A 13,684-nucleotide genomic window follows, 5' to 3' on the forward strand; every position below is an offset into this window, starting at 1 on the left:
AAATATTTTATTTATTTATACACATACACTGATTATTTAACATTTACAATTAGTCACATTAAATTCTGATCTATGACAAGCTGAATTTATCTAAGTAGTTCTAAAATATATGATCAGTATTGTGCCATGAGAATGTAAACTGAACGTATGGATGTTGGTTGAATTTTCACTGCCATGCTATGTAAGTAACACCTTACTGTTTGGCAAAATCCTATTTCACCTTCTATCCATAGTAGAGAGGTCTGAATTGCCATGAACTAGTAGTTTTTAAAACATATTAAAGTTTAATTATAACCAAGCTGTTGATGCCTCCACAATTCTGGAAGGAAAGAAAAAAAAAAAACCAACTAGGTCTTAGTGGCTTATGGCCCAAGGGGAAAAATTCCTCTCTGCTAGCCCCTAATGCAGTCCCATCCTCAGCATCTGACAAATGCAGCTTCTGTAGTAATGGGGACTGAGCCTGAGGCATGTCTGAGAGACATCAAGCACAGGTTTCTGTGGAGAGGGGACACCAGTACTCATCCTTCCAGCTGACAAACAGGCTGGAGAAACCTGTGCAGAAGAGATGATCCTGCTTGTTGAATATCACTGCCCCACTAAGAGTCTTTTCCATCTCCTGTTTTTTCCCAGTGAAATAAATGTCTTAGGGTGTCACCAGTGAAGTCGAAGCTATGTATTCACCTTTACTGCACACTTCTCATGCCAGTCATTCTTGTATTTCCTTTACATTTCAATTTCTTGTGTACACAAAAAGCTACTTCTTAGTACCACTTTTAGTTCGCTGCTGTTTTAAACTTTTTCTCATCTGGCTTTTGTTTGAGAAAGCAAAAGTTCATCTTTATTTGCTGAACTAGTTTCAGGGAGCAAAATATCAAACTGAGGTAAAAATTGAGCAGTATCACAACTGTCCCAACTCATGCTGGTGCCCACAGCCACACAGAACTTCCTGGCTGAGGGGGCTTTTTCATGCTATTTCATAGTTGACACTGACACCATTCCTAATTTCATGCCTTCATGGACAGCACAAAGAACCTGAAGCCCAAAGCAGTCCAGAACCTGAGAATATTTCCGTCATATGGTCAAAAATTTCCTTGCCAAATTCAAACTGCTTTACAAAGATATGCCAATATGCAAATTACCAAGAAAAATTATCTACTCTGCCAATACCTATTGGACGTGCTATATGCTGACAGTGACAAACCATCAGCATAATTCCTCTGTAACACACCTTCTAACTGTTCCTGACCTTAAAGCACAAATCTACTTACATGTGATTACACTTCTATCTGTCTACATAGAGTTAATTCAACCATCCTCAATGCCTTATTTTTAGCTCCGACAAACAAGACTCTGATCCTAAAAAATAACACCAAAACTGCCCCAAAACTTAGCTTTCTCAGTATAAAATCATATATACACCTTAGAGATCTGAACAATACAATACTACCTTCTGGGAATTTTTAAGACTCAAGATACACAATGGAAAATACCTTCCTGTACTCAAATAAAACAGAGCTGACCTCATAAAACAGTAGTACTAACAAATTACTAGTTTAAAACAGGCTGAGATGCTGACATGATTTACAATCTATTATGACAGCATGTGAAAAAAAAACCCAAAACAATTACAATTCAGTTTTTATTGTCAGAAAATAACAAATTAAGTTCAGAGCTCTAAAAAGAGGGAGTTCTTTGATGTGGTCTGAATCACCTGGTCCTATCTGCCAACCTAAACACCCATATGCACTACAGTCTTTCTCATTACAATATTAAATGGTTTATGTAATATTTTGGAGTATGAAAATGGTAGGTTGGAGATTTATATCCTATATTATCTTTTATAAATCTCATTATCTACAAACATACATTAGCTTGTTCTACAAGTATGTCACATAAATCACTGGTTTGGATTTTGTTTTTTTTTTTCATTCTTCTCTCTTTCTTTTTTTTTTTTTTTTTTTAAGCAGCTTGGTGATCCTGACAAAAAAGAGTAAATGTATCAGAAGTTTACTTCAGAGGGATGGTTTTGCAAATTGCAAGAAAGGGTTACACATATTGCTGTCCAGAAGCCCGCTCTTGAAACATGCTGGGATTCAGACTCCTGTAATAGGTAGCACATGGGCATGTTGCTGATTCCATGTGGTGCCTCAGGACAGTCACTGTGCTCCTGGGCAGATGGAGCAGCAGGCAACTATTAACTTCAGCATGAGGCTCTAAGTAGCAATTAAAACATTAAGAGAAGCAACATATTTATTACTACCCTGTTTGTGAGTTATGAGGCACATTTCTTCAGGTATGTTGGGATGCCTTGTCTTCAACTGAAGACTAAGGACAGATAATTCTGGGAGGTTTAAATCCATCTATATTAACAGTGTAGAAACAAAATATTTGAAACTAAATTCATGGTGACAAACACAGTTTTCAGCTTCACAGAAAGCAGAACAGTCAGGTGGATATACCGCTTTTACACATGAAAAATTTAAACAAGGACGACTGGGAAGGAAGAGGAGAAAAGCCTGAGATGGAGGGGGATTTCTTTAAATTAACATAGTACTTAAAAAACATCTTTCAGTCTGATCTTAAGGTCAGTTGAAGTGGCAACAGCTCCCATGTTGACCACACCAAATTCCACAGTGCTTTTAAGGTCAGTCAGAATTGCACCACCTATTCCACAGCTGAAGAAAACAGGAGCACAGATACCTACTCAAAGTTGAGCAACACATCAAGGAAGAGAAGCAGCATTTCCTAACTCGCCTGCACCATCTAGAGCCCCATACAGCAGATTTCTCGTGTTCTCCTAGCAGTGGATATAAACGTTCACCTGTAAGACTGTAACTTTGGGCCCAATACAAAAAACCCCTACAAACAAAAACAATAAAACTTTTGTACACTGCTAGAAGGAACAGTGTCTGTGATAAAAGATTTGCAGCACCTCTTGCAGCTTGTGCCTTGACAACGACAACTTTTAAGTCATCAAGTCATCCATCACTTCTGTGAGAAAACCTTGAGCCAAAGGTAGGAGAACAATCCCTTCTGCTTTGCTACTTGAACTTAACTTTTTCAAAGCTCAGTTGCCAGCGTTAACCATGTAATGCTCCCATGGTTCCTGTGAAGTGGTATAGCCATTTCACAGTTGGGAAAACAGGCGCACCGAGGTGAGGGATTTGCCGCAGGGGACTCTGAGTCAGTGAAGCATTCCGGCTCCTTGTTGCCAACACCCAACACAGCAGCAGAGGAGAAAACGTTGGTAGCAGCAAGCTTTCAAAAGGGTTATGTAACTTCCTCAATTAACTTTATGGCATTGTGTGAACACTATTTTTGAAAGAAATTTTAGAAAGAGTACTTCGCTACATCGGCTTTGTTACCTTTCCTTCTAAATTTTTCTTATCAATTTCTACATTTTCTTCTATATTTCCTCCTGTTTTTCTACAATGATTCCTACCTCTTTCTCTCTTGGTTCCTCAGCTCTTCTCCCTGTGCATTATTAGTTTTCCCCATTCATTACATTTATTACAGAAGTCATTGCAACTGCCTATGAAATCAATCTCAAACACATGTTGAAATAGATACTTTACAGTTTATTTATTAACGTTTACTTACTGCCCTATGTTTTATGTTCTCCCATTTGCTTGGGAAACTACGTGCACTCATTCCCCTTCAACATCCTTCTCCTTGTCTAAGGTGGGAAAACGCAACTCAGCTACTGTAGCCAACATAAGAAGAAAAATCCAAGGCTGACATTTCCCTCCTCAGGTTTCCTTAATGATTCATCTACAAAAAAAACAACCCAACCCTCCCATCTTGAATCATTGGAAAACAGTATCAGAACAGGCTGAGCAATGTGCAGAAAAAGTGTATTTCAGAAGTATTTCAAGTAGGTATTGTACTGTTTGCTTAGAACAGATAATTTTGGCCTTTGCAACAACAGATGGAAAAGCTGAAATGACTCCAAAACAATTTGAGTGAGGACACTGTGTTGCACATCAGACAGCTCCTCCTTCCCCATCTATCTCCAGGGATGTTCACTCCACAGCCAAAGGAAAGTGGACTAGTCTAAACTTATTGCTTGTTCAGGAGTCATTTGTTGGCAAAATCAATAAAATTGAGAAACAAGATCTGATGCTTTTCAGCTGCTGTTCTTCTGCATATGGGTCTTCTGTAGCAGTCCTCAGTGCAGTATCCAGGCAGATCTCAATAAAACTCTTGTGCACAGTAGTTTCTATAGACTTTACATTGCCTCTCCTTTATTTGCCCTTCTCTGATTATCCCATGGGGCCTGATGAACATATCAGGTTTTGTTTGGTGTTCTGATCTGAAATATTCTGGTTACACTGGGAAAGGAGTCAACTCTGCAGAATAATTTCTGCGACCAGACTGGTATATCACTGCTCCCTGACCAAGAGTACATTATCTTGGTCTCTCAAATATTTCGTTCTGGACTTTCCAATCTGTTCTGTGCCAGACACATAGAGCATAAGTAAAGATTTGGTCAGGGTACAAATGTTTAATTGAATATGTAAAGCATAGAGAAAACATATTTGCATCCTTTCACAACACTAAATGTAACTAAGTAATAACTGCTTCAGGCTGAACCTTTTGATTGCAACGAAAGCTCAAAAAGAAGTGATGAAAGCAATGTTTCATAACGCCAAACCAATGTTCCTCTGAATTTTCAAGAACAGATTTGACAATTCACTTCTCTGCTCGGGATACTCTTCCCCACCTTAGAGAAGGATCCCTTTATTTCTGATATTTTTAAAAAGCACTGGAAGTTACGAAGTCTGGCACCAGAAGTTAATTTTCTTTTCCTGATCTTTACACTAAGAGCTCCTACAGAACTCACCTGGAGCAGTACTACATACTGATCTCTACCAACAATTTAACACCATCTCATCCTGATCTGACTTGCATCGATTAGTTCAGCTATCCTGGACACACTGAGCATTTGCATCAGCAATTCAAATGTGGTTACACTATCTCACTTCAAACAACCTTATTTTCAAATTCCATTCAAGTCCTTTAACAGACTCTCAATTTCATTTCCATGAGACACCCCCCCCAAAAGGCAGAAGTCTGCTGCCTGGAATTGCCATGTTATTGAGCAGAACCTCAGCATCTGTCCATGGCACAACTCATTTCGCAGTTATTCTCATAAACTGTCTTCATTATTTCACTCGAGCCTTTGCCTCTTGTCTTCTCACTCACTGACCCTTTTCCTCTGCTTTTTCTATTCCTCTGTTCACACTGGTTCTTTGCTTCCCTAAAATACTACTTACTTAGTGCATTCTCTCCCAAAACCAGCACACACATACAGAAATCAATGCTCTTAAATTCACAAATATTAAACTTTGTTGAGTTATGGATGGGTTCCTCTTCAATCAAGCTACCCTAAATTTTGTTTTGTTTGGTAGGGTTTTTTTTAAAGTTAAACACAAATAAGGATAAAACTCATGGAAAACAGCTTACAATTAGCAAAGGAAACTATAATTTACCACGCCTGTGGCAAAACCAACCTGTAATTTTTGCAGCCTTTTCCTCTTGATTCACTCTGTTTTCTTCATCTTCTTCATTGTCTTCCTCAAAATCATCTAGATTACCAATATCAGCTTGTTTCATACTCATCAAACTAGCCAGGCTTTGCATGTCTTCATCCCTAAATAACAAATTTCATACCAGGCATTAAAATGCAGCCTGTTAATACCACATCTGATACTACCACATTATTAAAAATTCTTTAAATATTTTGATGTTTTCTTCAGGGAGGTCTATGATCTCAGATCTGATTTTGAATATAGTGAAATAACAAAATGAACACACTCATGTATATTAATTTCTGAAGGGAAAGTTTTCTATTAACACATTTCTAAAGGCTAAAAATAATACTGCCTTGCATTAAGAGTCAATTCAATGTCTGCTTCCTAAAATTTTAAATGAGCCTAGATAGGCTGAGAAATGCTTCTCTGGTCTGCTTTGGTTAAAGTGAAAATGCTTGCCCAGACCTACTGTCCATATGTTGGATGCAACATTCATTTATAACTCTTGATGCTGTTATAGAAATTAAAATTCCTTTTCTAAATATCTGAAATCATCAACAAGACAGAAAAACATTAGTAGGACAGTGTCTATTTACACATACTGGAAACCAATGCTTTCACAAATAACAGCTTTTTCAGCTCCCTGGTTCAGGGCAGTATGAAAGCACTGTTGGTAACTTACAATCTACCTGACTTACAGTCTTCAGCCTGAAATGTACCAATTTCAATGGGAAAAGCTGCATGTGAGCTTAAATGGATCAGCTTTTACACATTATGGCCTCAAAACCCACTAAGAGCCTAGTATAGCTATTCACTGTATAGTTCACGGATGCTGGTTGTTCAAAAAAAAGAGGCTATCAGATACTGATTTGTTCCATTCTCATTTTCAGCTGCATTTTAACCATGTTAAATCACAAGCTAAATACTTCAAAGCATCATCCTTATATGATATGTCAAGATGTGCTTCACAACAGTTTAATCAGTGAAGGGAAACAGTAATAGTAATTAATAGTAATTAATGCATCTGTGGCTTTCAAAGCATGCAGACAAAAAGCCTTTTAGTGTCCAAATGTAAGTTTTAACAAGGCAGCCTGGAAAGCTGCTCATGCAACATTTTTGAGGTATGGTATTGCAGTAGGCAATGTCTACAAAATGCATTCAGAACACTGAAAGCTGGAAGTAAACTGTTACTCTTCTGGGGGGAAAAAGAAATTTGAAAAGAGGTAGAAGAACTACTACAGCAGTAGTTTCCCCATCTACCTCTTTTTGTGCTGCCATTCTCACATTGCCATATTCTAGAGACTAAAAGGAAAAAGGATGGGTGACAAACAATTTCTCCATGCACATGAAGTTGTCAACATTTGACATCTGGAATCTGACAGAAATTACAGGAGAGGTTACAGGATCTCCAAAATCAATTTGTAACCTCTGCCCTTCAAAAGCCCTTGAAATAAGGGACAGAACCAAGTGAGCAATTCAAGGGAGTGGTAATCAGTGCACAAGTGATTTGTCTCTGAAGAACACAAGACTGAAATCAGAGTAAGAAACGACTTTTGCCCAGTCAAGGAACTAAGTACAGCAGGAATGATAAGTATGCTGAAGGATTCTCTCAAATTCTGCCATTCTATACAGAAAGACCTCTTTATCCAAAGAATTCTTTGAAAAGTAACACAAAGCAGGTTATCTGGCTTACAAAAACACCCAACCAACAAACAACAACTTACGTGGCTTTTCCTTCCCTCAGGAAAATACAAGATAATGAGAACTGGAGTGTGGCAGATACCACTTTCTTAGACAAAGGCTTGAATTTTAACCTGACATCTGTCTGTGTAGGCATGGGGCTGGCATATTGCTTCATGTTGATGCTGCTGGTGGCAAGTGCTTTTCTACGTCCAGAAGGAGATTCCTGAAAGCAAAAGAAAAACAAAACTAATGTAAAAGGTCTGTTACACTAAAACCTGCACGTGCACAAAACAAAAAATACACTTATTAAACCTGTCATTCTTTTTTTCAAGTACACAGGCAGTGGACATTGCTATGGCCCTGTCTAGAGACAGAAAACCATTTCTTAAAACAGGTCAGCCACTGATGGTGGTGCATCTTTCTTAGTGCAATTGAAAAAAAAAAAAAAAAGGTTGTTCATTATGGGTAGTGGTCTTCCATATGCAATCCTATGTCTTTAATGACTTGAGGCTGAAGTAGCATCCACAGCACACATCCTTTTAAACTAGTGGAAATATATTTCGTTTTCTTCTCACAGCAAACTGGAGTAGTTTTGTCCAAACTAGGATAGTTCTGGATTACGACTTCCAGCCTATGGAAGTCATGGATTTCAACCACGCATATATTTCTTTATGCAATGGTATGAGCTCATCTAGATTGTGTTCAATGCTTAAATGTAACACCTGAATATTTTTCAAAGCAGCGGTACTTCTCATTAGTGTTGTGCATGCATTATACAGAGTGACAGGTTTCTGAAATTAAATTTGACAGATCTTCCAAAGATACTGCTAAAAATTTTGCAAGGAAAAAATAAAGGGCAAGAAAAGAGGAAAATAATAGCCAAAGTTTTGTTTGAAAAGCCTGAGTTGTATTTCAGTATAAAAGTGTTGCCCACGGTTTAACAATTCAAACAAATTAATCTAAAATGCATCTAAGAATCTACTCTCCTGTTCCATCTAATAACGGCAGCAAAAGAACGATTATATGCAATAGAAGCTCCAGTAACAAAAAATAAAACAAAAAAGCCCTGCTGTTAACTCTTTTGAAAAACGTTCTCACAATAAGACTACATTTTACTGCAGTTGACAATTTGTGTTGAATAAAGAATACTAATTCAATCAAAACATTCAAGCATCCTTTTTGAAAGTACTTGACATTTCCGCCCAGTAGAATAAGTCAGAATGTAATATGTCATCCCCAAAGAATACCTTGTTTAAAAAACTAGCCTTATCTGACAGATTATGCACAGCAATATTATACAGAACTATTAGTGCATGTAGATACCTTATGAATGAATTTCAAAAATGCATCAAACACTTGAGAAGGATTTAGGCCCTCTCAGAAGAAATACTTAAGAATATGCAAATACTCTCAGCTGAATCAAGTTGAACAGATGCGACTCTCACAAACAATACAAGTGCTCCTTCCCCGGCTGCAGCTGCCAATCAAAGAGCAAGATTAAGGTCCAAGGTTCTGACAATGTGTAAAATGGAAAGTACGATCAGAGAGTTCCAATGATTACACAGGTCTAGGCAACAATAATCTGTTATTGTATCGTACCTTTAGAATAACCAACATCACAGCTCGTTATACCCAACGCAAGGTTTATTGCAGCACCCGTTCAGAGAGCAATGTGAGGGACACGGAGTTTCTTTTGGGTATGTTCTCCAGGTCAAGGTATATAAACAGTTTGTATCTTAACAGCAACTTGTTTCATAAAGCTAAATTTTCAATATTCATACTGTTGTGTAAAAATGGTGGTCAAGGTGAATACAAAATTTGCCTAAACCTCCCCTAGTTTTATTTTTTTCAAATGTATCCTTAAAGAAAGCTGGCATAAATGACGTGGTGTGCAAGTACTTATGCAACTGGCATGGTAAAAACTACTTATCCACACTGGTGCACATGTTCTTCTGCCAAACAGAACAGGAGCAACCAGAAACTGAGAAGTAACTTGGAGCCCAAGGGGGTAATGGGTACAAGTTGCACCAGGAGGATTTTCATCTTTATGTAAGACCAACATTTTTCACAGCAAGAACAATCAATCACTGAAACAATCATCTCATGGACACGGCAGAGCCCCCATTGCAGAAGGTTTTCAAGATTTAACTAGACAGGGTGCTAGATAATCTCATGTAGTCTCCCTGTCCCATAAAAGGTTAGACCAGCTGATCTCTCTGGTTCCCTTCCAAGCTGAGCTGTTCTACAGTTGCATGATTCTAACTTGAATGTACCTGTACCTGCAGTCAGGCCAAAGGAAAACATTCCACTGCTGGGTTATAATGATTAGGAAACATTTGTCACACTTTGGACTCGAGTCTCCTTTGAATCCACTGGGATGAGCTTATGCATAAAAACCATTTATACCCTAGCTGTTTTTAAAACCTGTATTACAGTATCACATTTCTTCTTTTCGAAATTATAGTTAGTAACTTAATTGCATGGAAAGACTCTTCATTTGTTCCTTATTCCAAAATTATATAATTAGGTTTTCCTTAAAAAGTTTTTTTTTTTTCTTTTCAAAGGGGAGTCCTCACTCCCTTTCATCAATTAAAATACCCCCAAAAATATCAAGTATGTGTACACCTAAGAAGATCTTAGACAATACATTTTACAAGATCTTGGGTAGTTGATGTTGTTAGTAAGATGTTGATCTTACTAAGATCAACAGATCTTAGACAGAACAAAACATAAACATGGCTACTTGCTTCCAGCCTTCCAGACGAATCACTGCTCAGCCACATCATGTCTGTATTCTGAAGTACCCTTCTCACTTTGACTATAAAAATCACTTTTCAGCAGCTGGGAACACCCCAATTCAACAAAGGTCTAGATTTACTTCCTTGTGTAACTATCAATGCCTTTTCAGTGCTGGCTCACCTGTTACACGCACCCTACCTTACAACAGCAACACACAGACCTCCCACAAGGTCCCGTGAGGGGAGCATTGTAGGGGACACAAATATACTTCAGTGACTCCAAATAAACAGGGGTATTTGGGGGCAGAGCTACTTTCACTTGTTACAAACACATCATCATCTTGTCTGATAACTCAGATGTCACCATGTCTTTATCAAAGTGATCTTATTAAAAAAGTCAAAGCAAACAAGACAAGACAATCCAAATTCCAGTTCAATGGTGATTCTGAAGTGAAAAAAAAGAACACGGCATTAAGCTTGCAAGCATCCAAAAGCTGGACACAGATATATTTTGGAATAACATCAAATTACATTTTCACTCAGTATTTACTTATTGTATTAATGATCGTCTTATCCTTTGCAGCTTTGGATTATCTGGATCAGAGAATGCATAAGAGACAAGAATCAGGAAGAGGTAAAGTTCTCCCAGTGAAGATGATCTTCAGCAATTCATTATGAAACCTTCTGGAGTTATCTGGTGTAGAGGAAAAGGGACACAAGAGTGAAGGTAGCGGTGTGCCAGTGCAAAGGGAAGGAGTCAGCCATGTGCAAGAAGATTTTCCTACCACTACATATCCTGACATGCTGTAAAGAATAAGATACACTTGGCAATCGAGTTCAGTCTTCCTAAGAAATGAATCTATTACATATTTTTGTGGGACACTGACAGCGGTTGGCTTTTCAGGTTCCAATTGCCTATAAAAATCCAAATTTGTAAGTTAATCATATGAAAAAAAACAACCAAACCTCCAAAATCCAAACAAAAATAGACAGTCCTTGACCTTTCAAGTTTTATTTTGCTTCACGTGCAAGTTTAAGTACATATTCCTACTCTCCCAGAAACTGAAGTTAGAAGAGTTACAATGTTTTCTCCTTTTAAGCTTTACAGGTTTGGCCCTACGTGGTTTTAGCTACAAAGTAGAGGAGGGGAAACTTCTTTTTGCCCCTGAAAAGAATATTCTCAAGGTGCTTAGGTCCATGACTGATTTCACAATGGATTGTGCTTTCTACTCTGACACACAACCAACTTCTAAAAAATTGTCTTTAAATGTCAGAACATGCTAATAGCCACTTCTTACAAAGATTGTAACATTTTCCTCAAAAAACCCTACATGCTTTGTGTAATACAATGAATTACCCCAAAACCAAAGAGAAATGTTCTTGCAGAAGAATAAATAATTCTTAAATTAGCAGAGACAATATAATCCAAGAGAAACACCTATTACAGGAGTAGACAGAAACGGCTCAGCCGTAGGCTGGAATGAGTTATTCCAAAGAGAAGCACACTTTGGTGAGATACTGAATAAATAACAGCCATTTAATAGTAAAAGTCTGATCTGGTATTACTTGTGTCTCATATGAACATGTAGAGTTTTGTGGATGGTAAAGCAGGAATCTCAAGGCAAATATTTTAATTGCTCAACTTTTCTGCTTTTGACTATATAATCAGAGTTTAAAATGTGTAAGGCTCAGTTATGCCTCCAGGTATTTTACATCCATGTGACTGCCAGAGTTGCCACATCCCGTTTTGTGAAAGGTGCATGAAAAAGTCAATTTTGAAGTCACGAGAGGGAAACGATCCAATGTAATAATACGGAGAGGTGACAAAATAAAGCACAACTATAAAGGTGGAGCTCATTCTCTAAGAAAACAGCAATTTGGAAACTCTTTACTTTTTAAGAAAGGCAATGCATTATGCAAATAAAATCAACTATGATATCTGAAAGTCACAGGAAGACAGAAGATAATATACAATGCCAGTAAAATACAAACACCTCGATGTTATCTTCCAGCTCAAACATCCTACTGAGACTGAGAATGGGCAGTGTTGGGTTCATATGAGAACACATGGAATACTGGTTAACGATCTGTTTTTTGTCATTTCTTGTTTGTTACTGTATAGTTCCAGCAAGAGCAGCAGCATACCAGAAGAAAAACAAAAAGTGCCATTCTTTTAGAAATCATCAATAAATTATTAAAAAAATAACTACTTAGCAGAAACTATGGCAGCCTATCTCCTTGCACAATAGAATAATGGCTGTGCTGGGGCAACGAAAGGCTCTGAGACACCTGCATATTATTTACAAAGTACACTATTCACAAAAGTGATCATTGTAATTTACTTAAGAGGAATAAAACCCACACATAAACACATAGCAATACTTCTCCATAATACTCTCCTATGTTTGGGAATTTCTGCTTTTGTATCCTAGGCTTTTCTCTCACAAGCAGCTTCACTCCCTTGACACACTCCTCCTCCTACTCCTGTAGTCCCTGAAATCTCTCAAATATACACCATATTTTGGGTGAAATAACCCTGTCTGGGAACTACACCAAGCTGTATCAGCTGTTCCCAGCTAGCAAAACAGCAGGATGAGGCGTGTGGCTGGGTCTGCACTATACCCACTGAGTGGTTGATACTTGTGCATCCTCATACTTTAGGAAACCTAGCAAATTATTAATATCTGGAATAATAATAAGAGCTCAAAGCTGGCAAAACAAAAATTAACATAAAAAATAGAAAGACTTCCCAATACCCTGGAGTACTTTGATTTCTGAATTCAGACAAAGAAATATGTAGAGCAAGCAGTACTACGTAAGTCAATAATAGTTGCATTCCTTTTTTTGTACAGAATATTTTTGTAATAATGAATCCAGGTAGTTCCCAATTTCTAAGCATGCTGTTTGTGTTTGTACAGACTTTAAAAACATTGTCATCTCAGATACCAACAGAAGTGCAATTCACTGGCACCATTAGGGAGACAAAATTAAGTCAATCAGAAGCCACACAGCTGAGAGTAGTTCAGGGCCAGGCCCAGATGAGCTCCCACTGCAGAGGAGCACCTGGCACTCAGCTCTGCTAAAGCCTGGAGACCTACAGACATACACAGACATAGACTGCAAACAGGGCTTCAAATAGCTATGGATGGTTTTTCATGGAACAATAACCAACACTACCCCTCTCCAGCATTTTAAGTTACTTCCACAAACCCTCAAATGAGCATCACATTACAAATTTTGGGTCTAGAGAAGGAAAAATTAACATTGGCCAAAGTGCAGTCAGTTCAAATGAAGCCAGTGAAGCTGTATTTACTGTCACAGCTACAGGACCAGACCCACTTATCACACAAATTTTTCAGTAAGGCAACCACACATTATTCTCTGCCACAACACTCCTGACTGAGCAGTGTCAGACATCCCAAAAATTACTATACAGTAAGTGTCACCATTCCATACATATCTGCCCAGCATAAAGGAACCATATAGCCTGATCTCCTTCTAAAATGAGAACAATGTGAGGCAATACCATGTACCACGAGCCTTTTCTAGGAATCATCCCCATCTCTCCCTACTAAAGCAGTCCTTTCACAGCAAACAGGACTAAAATACTCTGACTAAGGAACTAGGACCAGAGAGCCTGTACCACAGCTATAAAACAAACAGCCTGCTTTTACTCAGAAGACGATGATCACAGATGACAAACACATCACACTATTAAACAGTGCCCAA

The 13,684-nt window shown here is 38.0% G+C and overlaps 1 protein-coding gene across 18 annotated transcripts in view; it reads right to left on the reverse strand.

Annotated features, from left to right (window-relative positions):
• EHBP1 (EH domain binding protein 1) overlaps window positions 1-13,684 on the reverse strand; it is a 212,299-nt gene that overhangs the window by 124,964 nt on the left and 73,651 nt on the right. For all 18 annotated transcript variants that reach the window (XM_064647676.1, XM_064647675.1, XM_064647688.1 and 15 more), the window contains exons 6-7: window positions 7,259-7,440; window positions 5,514-5,653 (exon numbers count right to left, since the gene is read on the reverse strand). In XM_064647676.1, the coding sequence (XP_064503746.1) occupies window positions 5,514-5,653; window positions 7,259-7,440 (322 nt within the window). The remainder of the gene's footprint in view (window positions 1-5,513; window positions 5,654-7,258; window positions 7,441-13,684) is intronic.

This window comes from Pseudopipra pipra, chromosome 3, assembly GCF_036250125.1.
Source record: "Pseudopipra pipra isolate bDixPip1 chromosome 3, bDixPip1.hap1, whole genome shotgun sequence".
NCBI classification, from domain to species: Eukaryota; Metazoa; Chordata; class Aves; order Passeriformes; family Pipridae; genus Pseudopipra; species Pseudopipra pipra.